Source organism: Epithele typhae (genome assembly GCF_022376455.1).
Source record: "Epithele typhae strain CBS 203.58 chromosome Unknown BXZ73scaffold_5, whole genome shotgun sequence".
Taxonomy (NCBI): domain Eukaryota; kingdom Fungi; phylum Basidiomycota; class Agaricomycetes; order Polyporales; family Epitheliaceae; genus Epithele; species Epithele typhae.
In genome coordinates, this window is record NW_025954196.1 from 1206278 (window position 1) to 1234224 (window position 27947).

The 27947-nt window shown below is 59.7% G+C and overlaps 8 protein-coding genes across 8 annotated transcripts; 4 read left to right on the forward strand and 4 right to left on the reverse strand.

The window, feature by feature from the left end:
- Positions 1–2928: 2928 nt before the first annotated feature.
- On the reverse strand, positions 2929–3399 carry BXZ73DRAFT_40838 (uncharacterized protein; the record flags this gene model as incomplete). Its single annotated transcript, XM_048018653.1, has 1 exon — positions 2929–3399. The coding sequence occupies one exon, from the start codon at positions 3397–3399 to the stop codon at positions 2929–2931; it is 471 nt and encodes a 156-aa protein (XP_047881774.1).
- A 1216-nt stretch (positions 3400–4615) lies between these two features.
- BXZ73DRAFT_41238 (uncharacterized protein) lies at positions 4616–6585 on the forward strand (the record flags this gene model as incomplete). Its single annotated transcript, XM_048018738.1, has 6 exons — positions 4616–4884; positions 4933–5127; positions 5737–5814; positions 5875–6032; positions 6095–6385; positions 6455–6585. 6 exons carry the CDS (start codon positions 4616–4618, stop codon positions 6583–6585), a joined length of 1122 nt encoding a protein of 373 aa, XP_047881775.1.
- Positions 6586–7617: 1032 nt separating this feature from the next.
- On the reverse strand, positions 7618–11797 carry BXZ73DRAFT_88063 (uncharacterized protein; the record flags this gene model as incomplete). Its single annotated transcript, XM_048024821.1, has 8 exons — positions 7618–7757; positions 7814–9294; positions 9349–10748; positions 10876–10976; positions 11028–11230; positions 11301–11317; positions 11362–11506; positions 11562–11797. The coding sequence occupies 8 exons, from the start codon at positions 11795–11797 to the stop codon at positions 7618–7620; spliced, it is 3723 nt and encodes a 1240-aa protein (XP_047881776.1).
- Positions 11798–12574: 777 nt separating this feature from the next.
- Positions 12575–14761, forward strand: BXZ73DRAFT_97928 (uncharacterized protein; the record flags this gene model as incomplete). Its single annotated transcript, XM_048027536.1, has 5 exons — positions 12575–12637; positions 12689–12744; positions 12795–12858; positions 12913–14499; positions 14579–14761. The coding sequence occupies 5 exons, from the start codon at positions 12575–12577 to the stop codon at positions 14759–14761; spliced, it is 1953 nt and encodes a 650-aa protein (XP_047881777.1).
- A 206-nt stretch (positions 14762–14967) lies between these two features.
- BXZ73DRAFT_88065 (rab-GTPase-TBC domain-containing protein) lies at positions 14968–17070 on the reverse strand (the record flags this gene model as incomplete). Its single annotated transcript, XM_048024822.1, has 9 exons — positions 14968–15096; positions 15147–15242; positions 15301–15428; positions 15489–15671; positions 15727–15841; positions 15896–16090; positions 16143–16213; positions 16277–16441; positions 16503–17070. The coding sequence occupies 9 exons, from the start codon at positions 17068–17070 to the stop codon at positions 14968–14970; spliced, it is 1650 nt and encodes a 549-aa protein (XP_047881778.1).
- A 3198-nt stretch (positions 17071–20268) lies between these two features.
- BXZ73DRAFT_40857 (uncharacterized protein) lies at positions 20269–21450 on the forward strand (the record flags this gene model as incomplete). Its single annotated transcript, XM_048018657.1, has 1 exon — positions 20269–21450. One exon carries the CDS (start codon positions 20269–20271, stop codon positions 21448–21450), a length of 1182 nt encoding a protein of 393 aa, XP_047881779.1.
- A 134-nt stretch (positions 21451–21584) lies between these two features.
- Positions 21585–23829, reverse strand: BXZ73DRAFT_40939 (alpha/beta-hydrolase; the record flags this gene model as incomplete). Its single annotated transcript, XM_048018672.1, has 11 exons — positions 21585–21764; positions 21820–21888; positions 21952–22041; positions 22097–22218; positions 22273–22545; positions 22631–22676; positions 22735–22881; positions 22936–23015; positions 23080–23411; positions 23466–23586; positions 23643–23829. The coding sequence occupies 11 exons, from the start codon at positions 23827–23829 to the stop codon at positions 21585–21587; spliced, it is 1647 nt and encodes a 548-aa protein (XP_047881780.1).
- Positions 23830–25072: 1243 nt separating this feature from the next.
- On the forward strand, positions 25073–27747 carry BXZ73DRAFT_97932 (peroxisome targeting signal receptor; the record flags this gene model as incomplete). The annotated part of the gene is made up of 10 exons (XM_048027537.1): positions 25073–25174; positions 25225–25254; positions 25312–25657; positions 25726–26020; positions 26312–26541; positions 26590–26861; positions 26912–27217; positions 27281–27416; positions 27478–27605; positions 27670–27747. The coding sequence occupies 10 exons, from the start codon at positions 25073–25075 to the stop codon at positions 27745–27747; spliced, it is 1923 nt and encodes a 640-aa protein (XP_047881781.1).
- Positions 27748–27947: the final 200 nt, after the last annotated feature.

Consider the following 27947-nt stretch of genomic DNA (forward strand, 5'->3'; position numbering starts at 1 on the left):
CCGCGAGGAGTTGGTTTTCCGTGCATTGCTCAATGTCCACGGTCCTTCCTTCTAAACCGTTCTAACGGCTCCGAAAGCATTGCATCAGAGGCTAATTCCAGACACGGCGGTGTAGAATCTTGAGTCTAAATAGTCCTCCACACCGTGCGTACGCTCATGGGGAGAGCTTGACATGATACGTGAAATGAACGCGGATTCAAGGCGCCGGGCCCCGGTGGGTGGCGAACGAGCGCTTAGTAGCCCGATACCCGTGAATCGGCGCTTAGAAGGAGCGAACCTCCAACGTTGACATCAGCAAAATGGGCGCGGAAACGGTAGCGTCTGATAGTGGACGAGGGCATTCGTAGCGTACGATAGTTAGTGATAGCGAAGACAATAGACAGTAGCTGAGCATCCAAGTACTGCAGTAACTCATAGTGTATTATTGTCTGCTTCTTCCACTATCAAATGATGATCGTACCTCGCGGACAGTGCTATCATTTCTGGGTGCGCGTGCGACCATATATCGGTCATCTGTGGCGCATGAAATGATAGCACCTCACGATAAAGTGTCAGATTTAGCGGAGGAGATGACAGATAACTGCGGAACACTATCGCCTTCCGTCGCACACTGGGGCGCACGTATAATTCCAATCACACAGTAATCCATTCGGGGTAAATACGAAACAGCCGGTATTCTACGCAACGGAAACATGAGCAGAACAAAGAACTTACATGGTCGGCGATGTGGCCAAGCTTGAAGCCTCTCGTCCAGCACGTCTCCCCGAATTGACGGAGTGTTCCCTATTGTGAGTACTATCGGAGTGGTCAGTAATGTAGAAAACTCGTATCTGGGGATTGCTTACCTGATAGAGAAATCAATGTGGAGAGCGCGGAAAGGTCGGTTGAGCGCGGCAAGATAGACAGATCGGGCATGGAGGGGCGCCATGGGCGCGAAAGGGTGAATTGGTTGGGCGTGGAGAGGCGGATGGTTGCGTCGGGGAAGGGGGAGGGAGGCGGGAGAAGTCAGCGGGAACGGCCACAGGGAGCGCGGAGGAAAAGAGACGCACCCGGGAGAACTGGAATGCCTTCACGAGCCGGATCGTCCCCTCGACAGAGCAGCCCACGGGGAGGTCGTTGATCATAATTTACTTTTCCAGCTCCACCGAACGCACAATCAGTCGTGATTCCCAGACGTATGCCGCTCCATCAAGGACGTACCTGAGGGTACCCTATAGGGTCGATAATGAGGAGCCCACAGAGGGCGATCCCCTCGTCCTCAATGAGGACACCGTAGTCGTGGGAGACAGACATGTGGGCCGACTCGAGACCGCTGCTTGCGCGGGGCAATCGCCCAGGTGAAGTGCGAGTACTGTGACTCGTCGGTCGAGGCCGCTGTGGACTTGGTGGAATGAGCGGCTGTAGAACTGATCTCGGTAGAGAAGGAAGAGGAACACAAACCAGTGAGCTGCTGCCTCTGCAGAACGGGTGGCTGCTCGGGGCGGACGCGTCGCGCGCGTTCAGCAACGCCTACCGGAAGCGGTCGCGCGCAGATCTAGCAGCAGGAGCCCAGGATGCGCGGGTTCGACCATGCGGTACACCGTGATATCCTGCTCGCCTGCCGCGCTCGGACGTTCTGAAGACATACCTGTACACCGTGCTCTCACGGAGCCGGTGGCTGCCGCACCACCTCCACATCGCCTTGAATCCCCAGTGGCAAGCAAATGGTCAGTGTTGGGTCGCTGGCTCGCATGGGAGCGCGCGGCACCGCGTCGAAACTGTCGGCGAGGCTGAGGAATCAGGCCTCACATGTGACCGACCCGTGTCCATAAGCAACGTAAGTACTCAAGCGTACCTTTGTACCCGCAGTCTTGAGGGCGCAGGTTTTTGCCGGTGTGAGTGCGGTGTTAAAAGCCATGTCGATGTCGACAGAAGTGTGTATGTGAGCGAGCCTATGCTGATGAGTGAGGAAGAACTGACCGTGTCTTGATACATCGCGCGTGAGTGTGAGTGGCACATTGCGCTTGGGGGATGATGGTGGTCGCAAATAAAGCCCAGTAGGCGCGCAACCCAGCACACGCGCCCGTGTCTGGAAACAATAGAGAGGCCAAAGCGGGACGCCACTGCGGCGCCGCCGCATCGGGTCACAACAATTAGCAAAGAAATCACTGCAAGAAACTTTTAGACTTCAGAATGTCGCTACTAACACGGACCTCTGTACGTCTCGGGCCCCAGCGATGTATATATCTTGACTTAACTCTCAACCCCTCGCCCAGTGCCCTGTGCGAGAGTTTGCTGCGCAGCTCGTGACAATGAGAGCATCAAACAGAGCGCTCCGCTGACTCTCGTAGTGGTGGTCCGCGGAGTAGGCCTTGCTCCAGTTCACGAGCTCGCGCTCGCATGTAAATAGAGCAACGAAAGGGATAAAAGGCGTCAAGAAATATTAAGGGAACAGAGGATGGGGCTCGCCATCGATGCCGGACAGAGGACTCCGTGCGCGGCGCGTAAGCGGAACAGGCGCCCGCGCTGACGTCCGTCCGCATAGTTTCGCGCGCATCGCGTTCTCTGCCGCGCGCAGTGTTCGCGTCCTCACGAGCCGGCCGTATAGCTAAATACGAACCTCTTATGCACCCCGCGCGCCCCGTGATTCACCCTTGAAGGAGCGCATGATCGTTTACTATCATCGACTACAGCCTTCTGTTCAAGCTACTTGTGCCTGTAGTATATCCATCATATCCTGTCTGCGGCCACAATATTTGATCGAACCTCATAGTAAAGACGAATGAATACCAGCTGCTACCGTTCTGCTACCATCACTTGTTGCGCAGACAATAGACGACCTGTCCCGATATGGCAGTGTCGCGTGCTATCGGGCGCTACCGTCAAAAACACCTTTTGCTGATGACTTCCCAGCCACCACCAGTCCAGGATGTCCGATGCTGATACATACTAGTTCCCGTCCGGGACGCGACGTCGCGGCTGGATCGCCGCGCACTGCTCAAAAGTCCAGCGGACCCGCATGCCCAGAAGGGGGACCACCTCGTCGGCCGCCAGCCACGCCGCCAGGAACGCCTCGTCGCCCTCCGATTCAACCCAGACGTGGTATATGCGCGGCTGTCGTTCCTCCAGCGCCACTAGGTACTCATCTCGAGCCTCGGAGATGGCCGTCCCGTCGCAGCCGGGGGGGACATGGAGCTCCGTCTCCACGGCGTCGCGTGCACAGAAGCGGCAGAGGCGGACCTCTCTGACAGTGTAGGGTACGGTATGGCGTCCAGTTTCGATATGATAGGGGTGGCAGCCCGCAAGGAGGTGGACGACTGCCGAGCGGTCGTCCCGTGGGAGGATCGTGAGGTAGGATCGGTACGCGCGAATCCTCGCAAGCGTGGGCTGTGGGCCCGGCCAAGCGAGGGGAGAATGCATTCGCGCCAGACCTTGAGGCGGGCATTCTGGGAGACCCCGCGCACGAGAGCCTCCGCGAGGGACGCCTGTAGCGCCGCCTGCAGGACTGAGCAGACCTCGGGGGACGGCTCGACGTCTAGCTAAGACTAGGGCGAGGAGCACTGGCGGGTCAAGGCCCGCAAGCGCTCCCAGGAGGTCAGAGTACCACGTGGCGTGTCTTGCGCGTGCTACAGCGACAGCTGTTGAGAGGGCAGCTCGTGGCAGGACAGTCGTTGTTGCGCAGAGGTACTCCAGATAGCGGATGGCGAGCAATAAACGGCGGTGTCGTATTGGCCAAGGCCAAGGTCGGTATGAATGATAGAGACAGTGGAGTTGACCGGAAGGGTGAGCGCTTGAGCACCCGTCGAGCGAACTATCGCTGTACCCGCACAAGGCCGTCCAGGTCATCCGTTGATCGGGCGACGTCGACCACGGCGCCCTTCACGAGATGTGGATCAACATGCGCGTTGTGCAGGAGGCGAGCGTGGGCGGGGGCGGTCTCTACCCCCATGAGAGACCGTAGAGCCAGGCAAGTATGCGCGACTGCTTCCGCCTTGCGCGCATTGGCGGCACGGTTGCCTGCCAGGATATTCGGCGGTGTGGACCGAAACATCACCCCTACATACATGTGCCCCCTCCAGAAAAGAGAGCGAGGAACGGAGGATTCCCGGACGTGGGAGAGCGACGCGGCGGTTGCCGGTCTCTCCACAGACTCCGCCGGATCAAACTCCGCCCAAATCGGCCGTGTGCTACTGATCGACTCGGCGGCCGCTGTTGTGGACTCAGCGCTCAGCACTCTACTCAGCTGTCATACACAGCCAGGCTCTGGCTTACTCGAGGGAAACTCTCTGCTCAGAGAACGCGAAGACTCCGAGTCTCCGATGACCGTCAAGGTATATGACTCCGCCGACATTTCGTGCAGTTCCGTCTGGTTTGATGGACTCGTAATCGTCGGAGCCACCCACTTTGCAAGATATTCAGGAACTGTCCCTCTGCCACATTAACCGCCGTCCCGTCACAAGCTGTCTGGGACATAGTTGTCCCATTTCGCCCGAAGCAAAATTGCCCAGTCCCGGCGACCTCAAAGCTCCTCGGACATTGCACTCGATTCTCGTCACCGATCCCCCTCTCTGCCTCTCAGCTCTCCCCTCCGGGCCACCAGGCTCCATACACTCTTTTTGGATTGACTCACGGCACTATGTCAAAGACTTCGGGAAGATCCTTCGTGACGGCGACCGCCCTCTTCGTCGTCGTGCTCACACTCATACAGCGAGCCTCAGCTGCCGGATGCTCCCCCGGGTATTACCTCCTTGGCGGTACCTGGTGCTTGAGCTGCCCAGCGGGCACTTACAACGATGGGAACGCCGCATCCTGCTCAGTATGCCCCGCAAACAGTTACAGCGCGGCCAGGGCACCGAGCTGCACAGCCTGTCCCTCCGGCTCGATCAGCACCCCCGGCAGCACTTCGTGCACGCCCTACAACAACTGCTCGCCCGGCACGCACTTCGACGGCAGCGGCTGCCCGTCCTGCCCAGTCAACACCTACTCCGGCCCTCTCGCGACGTCGTGCACGGCATGCCCCGGCCAGCAAGTCAGCGACGCGGGGTCCTCCTCTTGCCACGCCTGCGCTTCCGGGACCCATTACGACTCTGGCGCTTGCGTCGTCGACGCCGTCACCTGCACCCCGGGCCAGTTCGTGAACAACAACATGTGCTACGAGTGCGCAGCCAACACGTATTCGACGGACGGCGTCTCGTGCGTGGCCTGCCCCGACGGCGAAATCAGCGACATGGGGTCCTCGTCCTGCCACGCCTGCGACTTCGGTACCCACTACGACTCCGGCTCCTGCGTCATCGACACACCCACCTGCACTCCCGGCCAGCACCCGCTCGACGGCGAGTGCTCGTCGTGCCCGGCCAACACCTACTCCAACGACGGTACCGAGTGCGTTCCTTGCCGCAGCAACGAGGTCAGCGACCCCGGCTCATCGTCCTGCCACGGCTGCGCGGACGGGACCCATTACGACGCGGACTCGGCCACCTGTGTCACCGACACACCCACCTGTACTCCCGGCCAGTACCCGCTCGACGGCGAGTGCTCGTCGTGCCCGGCCAACACCTACTCCAACGACGGTACCGAGTGCGTTCCTTGCGCCAGCAACGAGGTCAGCGACCCCGCCTCATCGTCCTGCCACGGTTGCGCGGACGGGACCTATTACGACGCGGATTCGGCCACCTGCATCGCCGACCCCCCTACGTGCACAGCGGGGACATACCTCAACGGAAACGCGTGCACGCCCTGCGCCGCCGGGTCGTACAGCGGCGACGGGGCGACCCAGTGCGAGGAGTGCCCGGCGGGCCAGTTCTCGTGGGAGGGCGCATCCGCATGCTGCTCCTGGTGCGTCCTTTTCCATCCGCTGTACACTGCGCGCGTGTGCTCACAGACACCTATTCGCAGCTGCTCCGGGTTCTACTCCGACCATCCCGGCGCGAGCAGCTGCACGCAGTGCGCCACGGCCGGCGCATACTCCGTCGTCGGGGCGACCTCCGCGTCGGCGTGCTCCTCCTACTATCTCGGCGGCCAGCTCTCCTGCCCCAGCTCCGGGCCTACCTGCCGTGCGCCCCCCTCCACTTTCCCTGCTCTTCGCCCATGTACTGACGTCTCGTCCCGTCCGCAGCTGACGTCGGCGGCGCGAACCCCTCCAGCCTCGCTCACCAAGCCCCCGTCCGACGCCGGGCAGCGTGTGCCCTCGGACAGCGAAGCTGCCCGGTCTACGGCGTCTCCGCGAACGGGCACGGGTACGTCCGTGGGAGCGAGTGCGTCGACGTCCGGACGGACCTGGAGAGCTGCGGCGGGTGTGTCGCGGACGACTCGCCGCTCGGCGCGCGTAACGCGGATGGGGGGCGCGACTGCAGCGCGATCCCGGACACGGGGCGGGTGGCGTGCCGTGGGGGTGCGTGTGTTATCGGTGAGCCCCTTCCCCCCGATGCGCCGGTGCTTCGTCGGCGAGGCTGATGTGGGTGGGGCTTTTGTGCAGAATCGTGCGCGTCCGGCTTCGCGCTCTCCGAAGACGGGGAGGCGTGCGTCGCCTCCAAGGCGTCCGGCGCGCTCCATGTGCAGCGTCGAGCCGCGGGCCACCGTGCTCGACGCTCCGCTATGAGCCTTTGACCTTGCACTCCTTGAGCGCTGCCTGTCTTTTCCAGTGTTGGAGGAATATCAACGCATAGATAATTGAGAGAGGATCGGATTCAATGTACCTTCTGCTAATTGCCACACTCGTTCATCACCTTTGCTTCATTTCTGGATGCCCAGAACGGCGAGGGAATAGAGTCCGTGAAGTCGCGAGGAGTTGATTTTCCGTGAGAGTATCGCATTAGAGGCTAATTCCAGACACAGTGGTGTCGAAACTTTAGTCCAAGTGGTCCCCCACACCATGCGTACGCTCATGGAACTTCTCGCCGCGAAGACGGGGTTCCAGTAGGCACATGAAGTATACTACGCGGACTGATGGTGAAGAGACATGATGCGTGACATGGTTGAACGACGCGGACGAGACGGTTATGCAAGGTGTCGAGCCGCATTGGACGTTGAGCTCGGTACCCGCGAAACGGCGCTTAGAGGCAGCGAACCGTACCCAATCACAGCCAGCTCAGGATGATCTCCGATGTCGACAAGGCCCTTGGAGAGGAAAAAGGCACGTGTTCTTCAGGGCTCCCATTCTCGCGTTAGATCCAGGACGGGTAGGATCGGCGGCCTCAATGCGAGAGCTCAAGGTGCATAGTGGATTACGAGAACGGCCATACGTACAGGGCGGCGTGTGCTTCTATGGAGACATGGAGGGACAGACGGGAGTTCGGCATATAACGTTACGTGTCAGCGAGTGGGAGGGAGCAGGGGGCACGGGGCAAGCGAGGGATATCGGAAAAGAGCTGTGGGCGAGGCTGGCGTCAACGCAGCGACGGACTCGGGGGTCGGATGATAAGTAGGCAACAGATTTCCAGGGAGCCGAGGGTGTTCGAGTAAAGACGGCAGATGCGAGCGAACGGGGAATAAAACAGACTGTGGGGCGTTATACGATCCTATGTGTATCGGCGGATTGGGGAACAGCGAGACAGGGAGACAATATTCGAATGTATCATACACCGACGCGAAGCGAAGGGGTTCCAAGAAGGGGGTGCTATGGCACTGTCGGTTCTACGCTCACGCGTGGAGTCCGGTGGAGACCTTCAAGGTTACGATCGTCTTCGTGGCGTGGAGCGCGATGCGGAGCGCGTGCAGACACGCCCACCCGAATCCGACGATAAGAATGGGGATCCAGAAGAGGACCAACATCCGGTCATCTGCGTTCAACACAGGTTAGCCTCTTCCCGGAGCTTGAGTAAGAAAGGAAACGTACGTTTCTTCTGTGCCCGACGGGCAGGCTTCCTGTATCCATACAGCTGCATTTCTTCCTCGGGCACTGCAGCGGCAGCGTACCTCGCCTGCCGGGGCGCGACCGCCTTCTCGCGCTGCTCCTTCTTCTCCACCTCGACAGTGGGGGCGTCGACCTCGACGATGCTTGACTGGGGCTCTGCGCTAGGCCCTTCAGGGCACTTGGTGTCCGCAGGGAACGAGTCCGCGTTGTCATGTCGCGGGGTGTACGCAGGCGGCGGGTTCTCGTGCTCGCGGCGCCCCTGTTGTTGCTGCGACGCGGCCAACATCCACTTCTCCCAGAACGCCTTCCAATCCTGCCGAATCTGCGCGCCCTCGCCCTCGCCCTCGCCCTCGCCTTCAACGCCTTTGCCCTTCTCCTCGGCGCGCGCCCCCCAGAGCTGCTGGATCGCGACAAGCACGGGGAACACGGCCGCGACCTGCGGGAGCGCACCCCACGCAGCCGTCGGTAGGCCGAGCGCGGGGAGCGGCAGGCCGGGGATCTGCATCTGCATCTGCGCGATCATGTCCTGCGGGTGCTGCAGCTGTGCGAGCGTGCGGTAGAGCGTGTCCGTGAACGTGGCCGCAGCGGCGGCCTCCTTCTCGTCCACGACGGCCCCCAACGCAGCCTTCTCGGACTTGGGGAGCGGCGCGGCTTTCTCGGCGGGCGGGGAGGGGGCTGGGGGTGATGGCAGGGGCGCGTCGCCCACGCTGCATTCCGTTGGGGGCGGCGCAGGCGTGACACGTTCAGGGGCCGTCGATGTTTGGGGAGTCGAGCGTGGGTGCGTACTCCGGCTGAATGGTCTGCGCACGCGGCGGCGCCTCAGTGCGTTGCGCAGCTCGGTGTCGTCCTCTGATTGCTCGTCGATGTCCGCCCAGGCCCCGTCGTCCGAGTCAGAGTCTGGCGCGCCGAACGAGCGCTCGCTCTCGGAGGTGATGAAGTCGAAGAAACCGGCCGGACCGACCTCCGCGGGCGTCTTTCCGGCGGCGTTGACAACGTCCATCGCGGCGCCAGCCTCGACCAAAACATGTGCGCACTCTGCAGAGGAGGTGAGAGCGGCGAGGAAGAGTGCCGTGCAGCCGTTGTTATCGCGAGCATCGATATCGATGTGCCGCGAGAGCAGGAAGCGAGTGAGCGTCGGGAACTTGGCAAGGACGGCGAGGTGAAGGAGCGATTGTCCACTGGGGGTCTGCTTGGACAGGACCGATGAGTTCGTGTCGGGACCGACAGGCACGTCGAGAAGAGCGAGGAAGTCCAAGAGGGTTTTCTCGAAGTCTCTGCTTTCACCGGCGCGGCCGAGCAGGAGACGCGCCGAAAGCTGCATCGCGCCTCCTGCGCTCTCTGTGGGCATGCTAGCGTTGGGGTCCGGACCGCCAGTGTTCCCGACGATGCGCATCGCAATGTTCCTGGCATCTTCGATCTTGCCAGTCATCTTCAAACCAACTACTTGAAGCGCGAGCTCCATGCTGAGAAGCGAGTGAGCTCTCGAAAAGCGCCGGGTTGGACAGAATGGTACTTACAGAGCCCTGTCTGTCTCATCCGTGTATGTGAACAGGCACGCTGGAGTGCCGTCTTCCTCTTTCGGGAGACCCTCGAACCATACATGCACTTGACCCGCGACGACGCTGGGCGGTAGAATACACACGAGAGTGTTGTCGCTCCAGCGCTGTGTCGACGTCGACGCGGTGGAACCGAAAACGCAGTTCAACGGCATTGAGCTATGGAAGTTGGCACCGAGAACCGTAACCTCGATACCGCCGAAGGTCGGTCCGGCCGCAGGAATCAATCGATGAATGCGGGGCAGAGGGAGTGTGACAGGCGGCGGCGGATCGTGTTTGAAGAGCATATATGGCAGTGGTAGGGTGGGGGCGGGAGCATGTGACATCGCGAGGTTCATTGGCTCGACCGCCGACTGCTGCGCCATCTCGGGAGGGGATTGTACGTAGGATGAGGTGGAAGGGTCTTGGAAGGCCGGCATGGGAGGTTCGAGGTCTGGCATGACGACGTCCATATTGAAGTTGGAGTGCATAATCTCCGCCATGGAGGGGTTCGAGTCGTACGCCGACAAAAGCGGACTAGCGACCGCAGTGGAAGCCGAGCTGTCGAGCGAGTCCGGCATCATTCCTTGCGTAGGTTGAAGAGGTTGTTCGTTCCCATAGTAGGGGTGGGCAAGGGGCGGTGGGACGCTTTGGACAGCGTATGGCGAGTGCGCAAGCGGCTCGTGGAGGTCGTAGGAAGGGGAAAGAAGGGGCTGAGGTTCATCCGGGTAGGCGGAATGTGGCTGATCGCCGACACTGTAAGAGGAGGGGGACGGGGATACGACGGAGGTGATGATTTGGGAGGGGAGGTGCAGCTGAGGAGACGACGCTCGAGTAGCGAAAGCCGAAGGCATCTCTGAAGGAGACTGCAGGCTTCCGCTGCTACTCTGTCGCTGGAGCCGTGAAAGCCGGCTGTTGGAGTCGTACGGCTTTGCACGCTTCTTGGCCCGCTCGGACCCGCCGGCCTTCCTGCGCTTCGGGGCGCTTGCTTGAGGCTCCATCCCAGACACGGTCCAGTCGAGCTTCGAGCCGAACTCAGTGTTGGCCTTCGCCGTGTTGACGCCGGTGCTCTTGTGGTCATCGGTGATCATGATTGGCTTAGTGGTCCCGGTGCCGACGATCCGCCCGGTGTGGTCCAGCATCCAGAAGCGTAGGTTAAAGCCTATTTTCTCGCGGTGGTGCCGGCAGTAACATGTGATGCGCAGGGGAAGAACAACAGAACCCGACGAGAAGTCGAGCACCTCGGGACAGTTGAACTGGATGATGTTTGATGTGTCTTCATGCTTGCCCTGGCCGGGAAGGACACGCGGCTCTTCTGCCGACTCGGAGTCGGAGCGCGTGGGCCTAACACGAGCAGCGATTTTGCGCGCAACTCTCTTCGCCTGTACAAAGGGTGAGAACCAGGTCGAATGCTTATTGCCTCCGTGGCCGGCTATCGCTAGGCACGTAGACCACACTAACACAGACCGGCACGGAGACAACTGAACGCATTGGATATATACGACTCACCTCGCGAGTCTGGCAACTCGAACAGACTGTCACCCGGGTATGAGGGGGCGTAGCGCACGTTATCTCGGCCGTGAGATAGAGACACTCCTCGAGAGGCGCGTCTGGGGCACTCCGTCAGGCCGGTTTCTTGGGGATGATCGAGTCTTACTCACCGACTTTGCCCTCCTTCCTTGTCCGCTTCTTCGTCGTGGTACCTTTGGGGAGCCTCAACCATTTCCAACTACCCACTTTGTCGTACTTGAGCGGCTCCCCGGATGAAGCGCTCGCGTGTGCGAGGTCAACGGTGAGACGAATCTGAGTCTCTACACGAGACTTGGTGCCGCTGTCGGGTAAACTTGGAAACAGGATGGGAAGACTGAGGCAAGCAGCCGATGAGCAAAAATGCGCAATGAACGCTAACACCGATGGAAAGAGACGAAACGCACTTTGAGCATGACGCTTTCTCAGGGAAGACGACGCGTTGAAGTGTTGGGGATCCTTACGGACGGGTGCGGGAGGTGGTATGGGCTTTAAGCTGGAAATAGAAGAACGATGGCCAGGTGCATAATCGGCCGATGGGGCGGGGGATGACGGGCTGACTACCGGACAGAACATGGATTCTGGAGAGAGGTCGCGGGCGGCGGGAGTTGCGCTTTGTTGATGACGCGCGTCAAGCGGGAGAAGGAGCCAAAGAAGCGATAACTCACTCTTCATATGCATGCGCCTGCAACAGATCCTCTAGACTGAGGGATGGCCGCTCTTCAGTCTTGCGGATCGCGTGGTCCGCGGCTAGTTGCAGTCCACTGCTGAGGAGGAACTCGGTGCTGGGGAGCGACTTGCACCAGGAAGAAAGCTCCTCCGGACTGCGTGCGTCAAAAGCATCAGGAGTGGTGGGGACGGGGGACGGAGACCGCGAGCATGCGGTCGTCGACGAGGAGGACATGGTGGACGGCGGAGAGATTGGTGCGTCGGGTCGGAAGCTGGCCCCTAACGGGACGCGCATTTGCTGACCTAAGCGTCCATGAGCCACGTCGGCTGGACCGGCATCTGTGTTCGGATTCCACTGCGCCCTCAACCCATCTCATCCCATGAGTGCCTTCATCGCATGTTAAAATCATACTTGTCCAAAGCCCGTTCTCTCCAAGTACTTGCTTAGTCTTTCCGTAGAGAAAAAGATCGCTGCCGTGCCTCTTAGACGCCCATCAATCCTTCCACCGAAGCGCAGCGCAACCTTGAGCGCCCGCCAAGCGTACATGACGCCATTGGCATGCTCAAGCTGCCTGCTATGTTACCTGTTTGCTACGTGTTGCGACATACAATATTCGTTCGTATAAACGCGGTAAAATGACAGGCCCGCGCGGGTAAGAAAATCCCTCTGGGACAAATACTCAGCGATCACTCCTCAGCGCTTCAGTCATCAAGGGCACCAGCACCGCGGGCGCGAATGGCGATAAGGAATGCTGCACGTTGCAAGCTAGTACTTACAAGCCACTACTGCGTAGCGCGTAGTGAGCCTTGTCGTTGGTGTGATACATAAAGTTTGAGATCCAACAGAAACTTTGAGACTCAGACTCCGAATCCAACTCCGACTGCGCCTCTGTCCTCAAGGCACGTGGCACGTGCTCCAGGGCGCGTCGTGTCTTGCGCCACCTTCGCGTCCTCCTCCAACCCCTTCCTCCAACCTTCCTCTGTACTTCCTATACGCCCGTTCCGTTTCCGTATGAAACGCGCGGCAGAAAAGCAGCTTATTAAGGATGCCGATGATGAAGAAAACGACATCGAAGTGAGCGATATCGCGCTTTTCCAGCTTCACATCTTCTAAACTTGCGGTTAGGAAGTGACCTCAGGGCCCTTCAAGAAGGCGGACGATACTGTGCTCGCTGGAAGACAGTGCGTATTATGATGGCCGGCTTCTCTCGTTGTCTGAGGCGTGTGGATAGGTTTCGAGGGCTTCCTAAACGCAAGGGAGCAGCGGCAGCAGCACCCGCCTCAAGCGACTCAGAGGTACGTTCCCAAGTCAGCATATGCAGTGGGTGTATGCTCAGGCAACACTAGTAGGCCCCTCCTGCCCCCAAATTCAATGGCTTTGGCGGTTTTGGTACAGGCGGTCCGTCGTCGGCCTTCTCCTTCGGACCTCCCCCTGGCGCGCCCAAGCTTTCCCCAGCTGTCCCCGCATCATCTCCCTTCTCGACCTCGACTACAGCCACGCCCTCGACCTTTGGGCCATCGGTTTCCTCCACTGCCTCTGCGGCAACGAAGGCATTTGCATCCATCGTTTCCTCCTCGTCAACACCACCTGTGACGGCAAAGACCTTTGAGGGAGCAGCCAAGGATGATGACAGCGAAGTTGAGTACTACAAGGCTCTCCGAGGTCTCAACAGCTCTTTCCTCTCAGCGCTACACAAGGCCATCGAATCGGATCCCTTTGTCGATGTCGCCGAAATCCTCGAGCGGTACAAGGCGTTACGCATCACCACACAGGCTGATTTCGACAACAAATCCCAATCGAAACCCGCCACTAAGTCCCCAGGCCCTGCTCCAGCCCCCGAAGCGCCGAAACCCAGTTTCTCTCTGCCTTCGGCCCCTTCCAGCTTTTCGTTCGGAGGCCCGAAAGGTGCTACGGCATCGTCGAGTTCGTCTACCACCACCTCGACCTTCGCTGGGTTCACACCCAAGCTCGACACTGGTACCTCTTCACTAGGTAGCCCCTTCAGCCTGCCCAAGCCAGCACCCGCCTCTGAGGACCCACCCAAACCCTCCGACCCTCCGAAGTCCGCATTTTCCTTTGGCACCACCTCCACGACCGCCCCCGCCCCCACATCCTCCTCCTTCTCTTTCGGTGCTCCACCTGCCTCAACCTCTGGCGGCTCGATCTTCGGCAAGCCCTCCGCCCCCTCCGCCTTCTCGTTCGGCAGCTCGTCGTCCGGCATGGGTGCGTCCACGCCCTCGTCCCTCTTCGGCGGCGCGTCCTCCGCCGGGTCGCTCTTTGGCAAGAAGCCCGACGAAGACAAACCCGCGGACGCACCCACCTCCATCTTCGGCTCCACCCCCGCCTCGCCGTCGCCCTTCGGCAGCGGGGCCTCGACGCCCGCGTTCGGCGAGTCCAAGCCCGCGGGCTCGCTGTTCGGAGCCCCCGCCGGCAGCTTCTCGTTCGCGCCGCCGAAGCCCGCGGGCTCGCTCGGGGTGGGCTTCGGGTTCGGGTTCGGGGCGGGGGGCGGGAGTCCGCCCAAGACCCCCGACGCGGGCGACGCGGCGCAGGGCCCCATCAAGGCGCTCCCCTTCTCGTTCGGCCCGGCGTCCAAGTCCGCGACGCCGACGCTCGCGTCGGAGGGCGAGGGCGACGAGGGCACGTCCACGCCCACGCCCCCGGCGAGCCAGACGGAGTCGCAGACGCAGGACGGGTCCGCGGGCTCGAGCACGACGCTGCTCGCGACGCAGTCCGCGCACGACGCCGAGGGCGAGGGCGAGCAGGGCGAGGAGACGGTGCACGAGATCAAGACCAAGGTGTTCCGGATGTCGGCGGACAAGGACGGGAACCCGACGTGGAGCGACCTGGGGGTTGGAGTACTCCGGCTGAAGCGCGACAAGGAGACGGACGCGCGGAGGATGCTGCTGCGGAACAGCGGGACGGGCAAAATCACGATCGTGAGTTCGCGTTTCGCTTGTCTCTTGCGCCGGTTCTTTCATGCAGTGGATTGGGCTGACATCTACCGTGTGTCTTTAGAACTTCCGTATATACTCAGGCATGAACGCGAGTGTGGCCAAGAATGTCGTCTCCTTCATGGGCCACGAGGCCGGCAAGCAGACACCGTACCGGATACGCACCAAGACCACGGACCAGGCCGACGAGCTCCTCAAAGCTGTGAACCGCGAGATCGAGTTCGTCAAGGCCAAGGATTCGGCATAATGCTTTCTTGTTCTCCCATGTACCCCTACATACGTCCACGTCATGTAGACCTGTTGGTATGCTGTCCGCCTATACCATTCGCTTGCACAAGCCGAAGAGTTAGGTGGTGTTATGATTCGCTGTTGCCTGAAGCCCGAACAATGATACATGCGTTATATACTGCCGCCTTTCGCTGATATGCCAGAGAGCCCACATCGAGAACGTAATTAGCTGCCGAAATGACTCTGCGCGTTGTGCCACGTCGAATAGTGCACAAACGCCTCGCTGAGGAGCATTTCGACTTCATGATCAGACCAGCCAGACGTGGGGAGGGACTGAAGGTACATGATAATGCCCTGGAAGCATGCCCATGAGGATGAAGACGATATCGGAGGATTTGGCATACCTGGAAATCCATCTCTCGTAGTCGTTTACTCCACCGAACGAGGAACGCGGAGCAGACGTACAGGTGGAACTGCGAGAATGCGTCCGTGCCTTCCGCCTAGACATCACAAACATGAATGGATGGGACTAAAACAGGTGGAAGCGACAGGACTTACGAGGTACGTATCCCACATCCGGATCGTGTTCTGCACGCTGATCTCGCGCATGAGCAGGCAGTTCATCCACCGGAACGCGAACTGCATGAACTCGACGTTCTCCGCCTCCAGATGCGCCGCAAGCGGTGCTGTTTACGAATTGCTCGCTCAGATCCATGAATCTCAAACTGGGGAAGACGAAAACGCACAGTCTATTCGAGCCACCAGCTCTGCCATCCGCTTTACGCTTCGGTGAATGCCAGGCTGCCCAGCGATGTAGTTGTCCTGGATGCCGTCGAGGAGTCGTGATAGACACCAGAATGTGTCGGCTTCAACGGCCTTTCGGATCTCCTCGGGGAGGAGTGTAGTGTCGAACTCTTCAGGGTCAGAGTCTAGAGAACCGGCTCAGGAAACAAACGCGAGACTCGATCAGCAGGGTCTACGCACCGATGTATGCGGATAGAAACACTTGAAAGAAGGGTGTCGCAAGATCGTTGATGCCCTGCACGTACCCGCTCGCCGGATGGCGGATCGCCCAGACATACAGGATTCGCTCCAGACTCTACTCCCACCAAGTTAGCACGTGGGCATATATCATCACGGCTGCTAAGCTCACCCGTTGTGTCGACCCCTGCATCCACAACATCACCCCAGGGCGTGTCCTTGGTACATCGATCTCAATTTGGTGCCAGATCTGCTGGTCAAGTCCGTCCCGGCCGCGAGCAAACGTTGTGTCGACGAGGGAAGCGTATTCTCGCCGTTTGCGGGCGACTGTTGACGCACGTGTGGGTTTTGGGAGTGGGAGATATCCCTATGTCTTCCATGAAGACAAATGTGGCGCATGTGTGGAAAAGAGCACCCACCAGAAGCAGAGGCCAGACAAGAGGTCGCAGATCGGCGGGCACTCCGTTCCACGCCAGCTTCCGCAGATGCGCTGAACAAGGACGAGACCCGCATGAGCCCATGTATACGCACCCACAGCGGCAATGGCACGCACCGATGTCCACGTTCTCCCTGTCGATGCAGTCAATGAACTTGCGCCGCCTGTTTTCTCGTATCGAATGCTCTCGCGCCTCCTTCTCCGACTCGCCCGGATACGCATCCGCCCTCCCCTTGCCGTTGCTTAGGTTTGGATTGGGACGGGTGACCATGCGCAGCGGATCTGCGTGCAACGAACAAGGGCAGTCAGACGACGCAAACAGCGCAGCCGAGACCAGTCGCACCTTGCGCGATCGCCTGCGCATCGTCTCGCAGCACGCCCGTCGCAAACCCCCGCTTCGCCGGGCCCGCGGACGCCTCGACCGAGTCCGGGTCGGGCTCGATGTCGCCGACGACCATGCCCGCGTCGAGCGAGTCGTTCGACGCCGCGCTGTGGGACGGCGCCGCCGCGGTGGACGCGGACGCGGACGCGGAGAGCGAGTCGACGCTGCCGCGCTCCGTCGACTTGCGGACGATCGTCCAGCCGTTCTTGCCGCCACCGCCGGGCGGGTCGCCCTTGGGCGGGTACGAGCTCGGGGCCTGGACGTGGGTGTAGGAGAACGCGAGGGCGGAGGACGAGTCGGAGTCGTGCACCGTCGGCGAGCGGGGCACGAGCTTGGGAGCGGTCGCGGTCGCGGTCGATGCGGACGCGCGGGCGTTGGTGCGCTTCCAGTCCGGCTTGGAGGTCGACTCAGAATCGGAGGCGGAGTCCCAGGCGTCGTCTTCGCCCCAGTCGTTGATGGAGTAGGACGAGAATTTGGTCGTCGGGTTCAGGCCGATGTGTGGCCGGGCAGGCGGCGGGCGGGCGGACATGCTCTCGGGAGCGCGGGGGAGGAGGAGATGAGGATGGAGGCTGCTGCCCTCGAGATCGAGCCACTGGACGCTAGCCGCCGACGTCGGATCAGTCCACCGGCGCCTCGTGCACGGGCGACTCGTCTCAGCTCGTCTCCAGCCACCACCACTGCAGTCGTGTCTCGTCCCCATTTGCTGCATTTTCGCGCCTGAAGCCGACACGAGATCGTTATGCAGCAGCCACCAAGTCTTGACCACGTCGACATCACGGGCAGTCGGCGGCCCGCCGGTCGGCCTGCAAACCTCATCGCGACTTTCACCCAACGCCGTCATCAAATTCGCCATAGTTATGTACAGTACAGCCACGCCGTCTGGCTCGAGTCCTACATTCAAAGCAAAGCGTTGACAAAGACACCCGCAGCGATCAGCAGGGCGCTCCCCGTCAGCTTGCCCTCTCCATTCCCTTTCGACGCCGTCGTCGTCGTCCCAGTCGCACTTGTCGAACTTGTTGAGGAGACCGAACTTGATCCGGACACAGAGTCCGTCCCACTAGCAGCGACAAGGTTCTGGTCGTGGAAATCGTGAGGATCAGATGTTTGCTTCATCAATGCGGTCAGAAAAAAGACTCGACGCACCTGGACCTCGAGCATGACCATGGTCTCGGTGGTGGTCTGGAGGGGCAAAGGGGGTCCGCCGCTCGTGGAGAGCACTGCGGTGCACACCGCGACCCCGTTGGACATCGAACAGTCGTCCTGGATCACGCCGGTTCCAGCAGCGAGAGGAAGCGCTTCAAAGAGGTGGGCATCGGTCGCACCCACAACGAGCGTCGCTGCGCGTGAGAGAGAACCATGAGTGTGGGCAAACGACGCTGGTAGGAAATTGACTCACCTCTCGCTGTGACCGGTATTGTGGGGGTCGCGGTCAGCGAGCCACTCGCTGTTCCGACGCCGAGAATGTAGGTTGTGTGTCCAGTGCTGTCCGTGCCGATGGCCGACGCCGCTAAGGGTACATCGATGCTGTTCCCACTGTCAGGGATAAACAACGAGATGGGAGAAGCACCTGAGAGTATCTGAGATATCACCAACACGTATTGCAAAAGGAAACTCACCAGCTTGCGCACTGAAGAGGGAAATGAGAGCAATGGCGACGAAAGATTTGGCGTACATCGTGAAAAATACAACAAGGGGGTAGAAGAGACCAGCTCTGAAATTGGAAGGACAGGCGTAAAGGGCGAAAGACGGAGGGCGACGACCACACAAGCTGAGTTCTTGGTTTAAGTAGGTTTATGTACCACCTCCATCGCGAGCTGTCTTCTGTTTGATGCAACTATCAATAACGACGGATTTCGGATGCAAAACGCAGGCTGATCAAAATGGTTACGGCGTGAACTCAAGAGTTGGGGGCAATTACACGGAGTAGAAATGTCCGTGTCCGCAGGCAGGGGGGCATTAGGTATCCTTGACTACACCATCGTCCGCAATGGCTGTACCGAGACGCCGCACAGGAAGCTGTAAGATGGCGTCGGTGACAGGCGTTTTCCGGACCTGTGTGAACGCCCCGGTCAAAGCGATGACCAGGTCCACAACATACAAGGGATGATGATCCTTTAGACCTCTTCGCGCCCCACTGCACCATTCACATAACGCATTGAGAGAGCGCGCCGGTGAAGACGAAAGACACTCTGTGACCGGCCGTGGTTGCCCATGTCTTGGCGGACTATTGTCGTCGTCAGTCGAGGAAATTGTCTGTCCCCTCTGCGCCGCCGTGGTATGCTGTTGTGAGGGGGACCCAGCAATGATGGAAACCGTACGGCGTAAGACGCAAAGTTGGAACATGTAGGTTGACTCCTGTTGGTCTGGTAAATGGTTACGCAGAATCGTTAGTGATGAATGATACACAACTTGGTCTGCGGATAAAGAGGGAGTTATGACAGGATGGCAACTCTCACGCAAGCGCTGCTTCAAGTCATCCAGCGCATTATGGCTTATGTAATCGATTAAGATCTGATCAAGGCAGACGGTCACTGAGTGAGTACTCAGTACTCAGTCGTTCCACCGGATTCATCATACGGATGAGTCATTCCCAATTTCAGATACTGAGCTCTTTGAGATATCTGATTGACTACGGTCCCTACTGCGTCGCCACCAGCGCGGGCTGAGCGCACCGCATTTACCCGGTGATCTGATTTTACACAGAGCGTCACTGGCTAGCAAGTACTATATATGAAGGACTTATGAGGTGAGCTTCGCCGCGCTACATATTTCCCGATGATGAAAGCGCACACTGGGCAGGCAGGCTTGTAGGTTGTAACTTGTAACTAGTTCATGACAGTGGCATTTTCTAGGCGTCTTACTGCTGGCTTGCGATGTCGACGTTGACCGGGTCATTGATCAGTGGTCAGTGTTTAACGTTAAACGTGAATCTTCATGAGCTACCAAAGAATTGGATGATCGGAATGTGATAAAACTGGGTAGCGTCGCTCTCGGATGTGGAAAGAAAGGGTGACGCGCCCGGCCTGCGATTGTCAGAGCGTGGTAGATTAGATAGACGCCCATGACAGTACGCCGGCGGCACGGCGGGCTGACGAACAGTGAGCTCACTCTCTGCTACTCACTACCCCGATCCTCACGACAACACTTCGACACTCTTTCAGTATACGGGGCATACACTTTACTTCACTAGACGGTTGGACACATGAGAGGCGTAGGCGGAAAACCTACCGGATACCCCGAGAATTCCGCTTCATGGCGGCGTGACGGGGTTCATTCTCAGCCCCGAGGTTCCTGCAAACGCTCCTTCAGCCCGCGGAAAAGGTCACAAGAGAGGGCGAATCCAAGGAAGAGTTCCGGCTGCAAGATTCTCATGGCGATTCTACTAGTTGCTCTGGTGGCGTCGGCGTCCGGCACCTTCTCGCTCTCGCTGTTCAACCAGTGCTCTCTACGTCTGACCTGGCACCACATCCCTTTGGCGAGCCTGTACGAGGAGGCTCCAGATTTTCACTCTCTGTCGGGGTTTCTTCCTTTTCGGCACAACATAACACCACCGCCTACCTCAACGGAGAAATACTTGGCATACCTTCCGCACAGCGGATTCCACAACCAACGCGTCGCTCTGGAAAATGCGTTGTTCTTGGCCGAAGCATCGAATCGCACCCTCTTGATTCCTCCTGTCCGCCTTGGTGCCCCCCTCACATATGCTCCTTTCGACGACTTGTACGCAATGTCTGCAAATTCGAGCAAAGTTGGGCTGGATCATTGCCCTCGTCTCCTACAGGACGATCTTGCTCTATCCCCAGAATGCGAAGGCTACAGCGATTATACCTACGTTCCATGGGGCTGGCTTGTGGATCTATCTAGCATTCGAACACACCAACATCTATTAGAAGGCTGGAACTTCACCGACTCTTGGCTTCATGGTGTTCTCGGCATCCCGCCTGAAGACACTTTCTACCTCAAAGACGCCAACCGCAACCACTACTCCTTCCAGGACTTCCTCAGCCGCGACCCCACCCCCCTCCGCAAGTACAACGAGAGCATCCACATCGCCGCCCTCGCCCGCCGCCCCGAACGTCTCCTCGTCCTCGGCACCCTCTTCGGCTCCTCCCGCCTGCACCTCCGCGCCCCCGCGCACTACCTCCTCCGCAAGCGCATCCGCGCGCACATGGCCCTCGCGAACGCGCCCCTCGCCCTCGTCGCCGCCCGCATCCGCGGCGCGCTCGACCCCGCCGGCCGCGGCGCGTACCTCGCCGTGCACCTCCGCGTCGGGGACGGCGCGTTCGCGTGGCACGCGCACGAGAACGCGCGCGCGGCGTGGTGGCGCCTCCTCCGCGGGCCCCTGGGCGACGCGTTCCCGGACGACGACGCGGTCGCCGCGCTCGAACTCGCGCTCTTCCCGAACGAGGCCTCGGGGGCCCCTCCCGCCCTGTCCCCGGACGTCCCCGCGCTCCGCGCGCCCGTGCCCCCGCGCCCCCCGTTCCCATGGCCTGCCCCGGTGCGCGGGCAGCGCATGTGGGGGAGCGGCGTGCCCGAGGATGGTCCGAAGTGCCGGGGGCCGCTGCACACGGCGCCGCACCTCCGCGCGCTGAACGCGCCGCTGTACGTCGCGACGGACGCGCGAGAGCCGACGCTCGCCGCGCCGCTGTGGCGGTTCGTGCGCACCTTCCCCTGCGCGTTCTTCCTCGAGGACTTTGCGGGAGACACGCGGTACACGGGCGCGCTGCGCGGCCTGCGCAACCCCGCGGACGGGGTGGCGCTCGGCCCGTTCTTGATGCCGCTGTTGGACGCGATGGTGGCGGGGCAGGCGTGGGCGGTGGTGGGGACGGAGGGGAGCACGTTTAGTGCGTATGTGACGGACGTGCTGTGGAGGACGCATCATGGGTATGAGATCGTGCAGAGGGGGTGAGACGGGCTGGAACGTGGTTGGAGACACAGCCTACGCGCACATTACCTTTCTTCTCGTTTTGTTATAACCTCATGTATGCTTCTCGGCGCTTTCGACCGACCGTGACCTGCAGATGATTTATCTGTAGCATTTTACTAACTCTGGAAAGCGTCCACTGTCCAAGTGAGAGAATTCGAACGGCCTAAATGTCCATCACATCCTATCGGCAAGCGTGCCGTTTGCGGGGACGTCCACGGATCAGTGACCCCCGGAAATAGCTCAACCGATTCGTCAATCGCACACACCGTCGGCATCGCCGCAGTCCCAGGGGGCATCTGCTCATCATCAGTCCACTGAGGTAGCAGGAAGAGACGCGAATAAAACACTCACCGTTCCATCATCGAGATACGCCGTGATAATGTCTGTCACGCATTGCGACGACTGGTAGAGAGTGGTATGCTACACGGAAACCGCGTCAGCTTTCACGGTGGGGTGTTACGCCGAGCACAGGAGTGCACGTACCCCAAATCCATCTTGCTGGACGAGCGTGGCCTGGTCGCCAAGCACCTCTGCAGTCGCCTGTGCCTCGTAGAACGGGGTCGCACCGTCATACTGTGGGTATATGCTAGGTCAGTGAATGGTAGACGCGATGAATGTAGTGACGCACCGTGTTGCCGATGACCAAGACCTTGTTCGCGAACGTGCCGTTGAACGGGCCTTGGTACCGTTCGACGGCGCGCACTGGCCAGGTGGAGCAATGGAACCATGGGACAGGCCAGAGGGGACCGACTGTGGGTGGAAATTGAGTCTTTTGCGCGTGCCCAAAAAGCCAAGAACACGTACAGGTATGTGAGACATTCTTGGTGACCTCGACGATCTCGTCGAAGAGCACGGACATCGTGACCTCCAGATCTGCGTCGACGCTGTCCGCGCACACGACCGCGGCTTGTGTGAAACTGTTCTGAGTGAACGTGTCACGCTTGGCGAGTGAGCGACGCCTGGCGAACGTATCGTCCAGTTCCGTGCCGTTGAGCACCACCTTGATCGTCTGCGGAATCGTCTCGTTCGCAACGGCGGTCCACATCTGAGGCTGATACATGCTCCCATACATCACACCTACAAAACGCGCACAGACAAGATGAGTAAGGAGGACTCGAAGGAATCAAAGGACCCGAATGAATCCGGGGGTTCGGACACACACCCCGCATCAGGCGCAAGCGCGCATCACTAGGATGGGCGTGCAGCTCCTGCAGCCGAGGTGATTCGTGAGATCTTCGCCGGCTGCGTCGTTGCGGAGGCGCGTACCTCAACTACAGTGGAGAGCAGGCTGACGACGTCCGCCCCAGAAACGCCATCAAAGGCGAGGCTGCACCCACTGGGGCCGGCCATGGCGCACGCATTTGCGAAGGCGCTGTACACGTCCTCGGTCGACGCGACTTGGTCCCGCCAGAGCTGTGTATCGTTCGGTCAGCGAGGAGAAAGCGGGACGAGGAGGAGGCAGGGTACCAGGTGAGACTGCAGCGTGGCGATCTTTGTTGCGTCGATTACGCCATCGAGGATAACGCGCCCGACGCGCTCCGGGAACACTGGGTGTACGAAGAAAGCATGCCATCAGCGAGTGGAGCATGCTCGAGGGGAAAAGCGGCGCACTGTTGGCGAAGACCATGCCCAAGTACGTGCCGTATGAAAGGCCCCAGTAGTTGATCTCGCTGTCGGGCCCAACGATGGCGTCCGCCAGCGCGACCATGTCGCGCACCGTTGCGGCGGTGCCGACGTACTCGAGGGTGGTTCCGTTGGGGCCTTGGAGACACTTGTTCCCGAGCGCGGCGTACTTCTCGGTCATGAGAGGGACTTGGGCGTAGAGCGTAGTGAGGTCGGTGAAGTTCGAGAAGTCGCCGAGGGAGTTGAGACCGTCGGCTTCGATGGTGCCTGCCCAGAAGTAGTCGTACTCCTCGTCGCCGATGCAGTAGACGTTTCCTGGGCTGCGACTGAGGTTAGCCGATGAGGTGATGGGGAATTCCGCCAGATCCGCTCACTAAGTGTACGGGCCGACGCCACGAGGGTCCCAGCTGACGAAGTCGTAGGCTCCACCGGTCCTGTTCATCAACGCGGGGGTGTCGTCAATGAGCGACTGGAGACCGGACACCCCGGGTCCACCTGTAAAGACAGCGTCAACAAGGTCCAGATGTAGAACTTAGCAAGGGACAACCCACCGGGGTTAAGGAAGACTGTCCCTTTGGGCTCTGCTCCGGTGGCATTTGCTTTGACGACGAGAAGCTGGCCATTTCCCGCTGACGCGTCGTTGTAGTCGAGGGGAATAGAAAAGTATGCACAGGAAAGGGTGTCTGTATCTGGGCATGGGAACCAGTCCGATAAAGCATCCGAGGCCCTGGCGCACATTGAGAGCGCAAGAGAAAGAGCTAGAATACTAGCCGACCTGAGGCGGGGCATGGCGAGTAGCAAGTAATAGAAGGGAAGGAGGGACAGGGCAAGGGCAAGGGATGGTTCAAGTTCAAGTCGGAATGCCGGAGGGTGAACGTAAGGCTGCGCTTTTGAATTAGCCGCGGGGATGCCCCGGGAGTCGGACTGAGCTACAACGCAGATGCGTTTCCGTCGGTGACCGCGCAAATTTGATGAGCTCCACTGCATCAAAGAGGTGTAGTCGTGATTGTTACGCAGATCACACGCGTACAGAGGTTTTCAGAGCTCACAAAGCTCGGCTGGGTTCATACAAGAATCTCTTGACGATCGCTGCCGATGACTATATGCGAGCACTCCGGACGATGACGAGTCTTGAGTCAGGCGGACTGACAAAGGTCGGACTTTGGGAGCTTGCAAGTGGAGCCCGTCGAGAAGTGGTTTGATGCCATTCCTGTGGTGAGATCTTGAGATGTAAACTCTGCTCGTCGGCCAAATTTGCGCAAGAACGGAGTGGGGGCACCTCTTCAGAATTCTCACTTGCCTTAGACCCGTCCAGCTCCGGACGCACTTTGGCGGATGGGCGAGCCATGAAAGACAGTGATGTTTCACAGTTGAGGTATACAGTGCGAACGCTAAACGGAACAAGAGCGGACGCATGCTCCGCGGCTCTGCAGCGCTGCCGCGCGCGTGACTGAGATTCGCGCGCGCCGCGCGGGGCACGCGCAGACCCGCTGCCAAGCTTGCGGCCGCGCCCTGAGGTACAACTTGAGGACAGGAAGTTGAGTGACGAGTCCCGACCACGGGGCGGGGGCAAGGGTTTGCCATAATAAAAACTAAATGTGTCAGTGACCCGGGACAGAGCAGAAAAAAGGAGTAGGAGGGCGGGTCGAAACTTGCTGCGATGGCGATGGATGGAGGCAGAGGCGGAGGCGCGAGGCGGACGATGTGACGGGAGGAGCGTGCTGGCGGGGGACAAGCCGTGGGCTTCTGCTCTCCGCCGCTTCTCCTGCTGTAGACTTGCACCTGTTTCGGTCCAGGGCGGTCAACTACATACGGTGTTGAGTACGAAGAGCGCGCGTCTATCGGGCGCCTCGAGGAGCCAAGCCGGATTCACGTGTGCGGGGTCCGGAGGATGCCGCGGCTTGCCGCTCCCCGCTTCTCCGCCGGACTTACGCTCTCCGGTCTTCCCGGCAACCTCGTCTTTCCTCACCCCTCGACCACCATGTCTCTCCAAGGTCTCATCTCGGGCTCAGAATGCGCTGTGCCGTTCAACCCGCTCTCCCAGGTGCTCAAACACACAGATGGAGATCGGAGCTTGCAGCAGGTGCGTGTCTGCGCACCCGCACCGATCTTCATAAGCTGAGCGTTCGCCAGGACAGAGTCGCAGGACCGTCGGGTTCTAGAGTACGACCCCATCTTTTTGTTTTTTTTCTCTCTTTCTCACTGTCGCTTTGTTCTCAGCTGCATCATCTCCCCTCATCGTCCTCCCATGGCTCTCAACAGGACATGGCCGCGGCGCGCCAGTTCTTTGAGGGCGGCTCTCAACACGCCGGCGCGCACCCATCCTTCGCGATGCCGCAACACCACATGAACATCCCTCAGGACGCCGGTCCTGATCTTATGAAAGCTTGGAACGACGGGCAACAGGCGTCTCACGGTGGTATGCCTCACGGCGAGATGCTTCGCGTGAACGCACCTATGGCCGCCCCTGGGGCATGGAGCGCGGAGTTCGATGGGGGATCGCAGATGGCGCATCCCACCCCTCAAGGTCAGATGCAGCAGTCGGGGATGCCGATGCAGAACAACTGTGAGTCCCGTGCTTTCACCCGTCACCTGTGCATCCGAGGTTGAGATGTGCACACGCGGGCGGTCTAGTCTCGCAGTCCTACTACCCGAGAAACTATGGTGGTATGCAGTTTGGTATGCAGGGATACGGCATGGGTGTGCCGCAGATGGTCGCAGACCAGGGCAAGGGGAAAGGCAAACAGATCGACTTCGAGGCGGCGTTTGCGCAGGCCCACGCCTCCTTCGCGGCCCAACAGCAGGACAGCAGCGCCCGGATCGTGGAGGTGGCGGAGGGCGACGATTTGGCCGTGTTGGTGGAAGATATGAAGAGTGCGAATTTGGGCAAGGGCAAGGAGAAGGCGGAAGAGGGATCCGCATATGGCGAGTGAGTGTGCTCTGCCATATCTCGTGTGTGGTGTTTGGTGTCCCCCTGGGCCGGACGTGGTGCTTCAGCCTCCGGAAGCTACCGTCGCGGTCTCGCAGTGACTTCGCATGGGAGGCAGTATGACAGCTGAACTCGACGGAGTCTACGCCATGCCTAGCCTTGTGTCATGTTTCGTGCCTGGCATGACGCTACTGCGGCTGAGACTCCAGTATCTGGCCACATATTCCGGCCATGTCGGAACATTTGTCACCGTGCTGCAAGTACTTTCATGCTGACTCGAGAAACGCGCAGGGTGTGGAAGCAGCTACAAGACTCGGACATCCCCCCACCTCAAGAGGACATGGCGAAGTGGGAGGCCGAGTTCAACCGGATGATGGCGGAGAGTCGCGAAGACCTCGACTTCGACTACGGGGGCATGATGCAGGACGCTTGGGATCGGATGCCAAACTCGGACTTCTCCACGGAGCCGCCTTTGCAGTTCGACGCCCAAGGAATCCCAGAGTTGAAGCCTTACGAGTTTGGTGAGTATTTGTGACGTTATTGTGGTGTCGTTCTAAGATCTGCCGCAGAGAAGGACAACAAGTACCTCGACCCGTCACACTCAAAGTCGTCGCTCCAGGAAGCCAAGGACCTTTTAGCGGCCAACGGTTCTCTATCTGAGGCGGCGCTTCTCCTAGAAGCTGCTATACAGCACGGGGATCTTGGTGAAGGAGGGTATGAAGCTTGGATTCTGCTTGGTGAGACGCGGAGTATGGACGAGCGTGACGACATGGCCATGCCTGCGCTCACGGAGGGTGTCAAGAGGGCAGAAGCTGCCGGTGCGGCGGGGCAAGGGATGCTGGTGAGTAGTCACATACCCCACACCACTCTTTTCCTCATGGGTCTTTTTAGCCCCTCGCGATCTCGTTTACGAACGAGTCCATTGAGCGCGGTGCGCACTCGATGCTCCTTCGCTGGCTCAATGCCCGGTTCCCGGACGCCGGCATCACGCTGGAGGCGTGGAAGTCGCTCGAGAACTCGGCGTGGCATTCGCAAGAGCAGGTCACGGAGATGTACCTCAAGGTCACACGCGAACAGTATGCACGCGGCGAGCTCGACCCCGAGGTACAAACCGGGCTGGGGGTGCTGTTCTACACGACTGGTGACTACGCTCGCGCGAAGGACTGTTTCGAAGCCGCCCTGAGCATGAGACCTAAGGTGAGCTTTCGTGTGCTCTTTGGACTCACCCCAGGAATCCGGTTACTTATCAGCGGACACCAGGACTACACGCTTTGGAATAGGCTTGGATCCTCGCTTTCGAATGGAAACAAGCCTGAAGAGGCCCTGGGAGCTTACCGCGAGGCTCTGCAGCTCCGCCCAACATATACTCGCGCTATATATAACGTGGGCGTTGCCTGTGAGTACCAGCTTCAGACACCTAGGTTGAGTCGTGTGCTGATGACTACTTCTCAATCCAGGCCTGAATATTGGAGCGCACCAAGAGGCGATCGAGCACTTCCTCAGCGCACTCGCTCTTCAAGAGTCTTCAGGCGGCGAGAAGAGTGAGCAGCTGTGGACGACGCTGCGGCGGGCGTTCCAGGCTATCGTACGTCCCCCCTCCGGTCACTGATGCTCGTCATCGTTTCCGGTCAACTGACAGTCGAGACTAGAACATGCCGGATCTGGTTGATCTGGCCAAGCCTGGCACAAGCCTGGATGTGTTCCGCGACAAGGGCTATGATTTCTGAGTTGTTCCTCTGGACACGGAGATCGTCACGCGCAGGTGAACGGCGGTGCGCGGGGTTCCGTGCGGACGCACGCGAATCACGATAGGGGTCACGATGCAGGCCTGGGGAGGGGTAACGTGTTTCGAAGCGCATTGTACTATCTGTCTTAGAGTCGTTGAACACTAACTAGGACTTATTCTATCTAACGCAGCCAGTGCTTT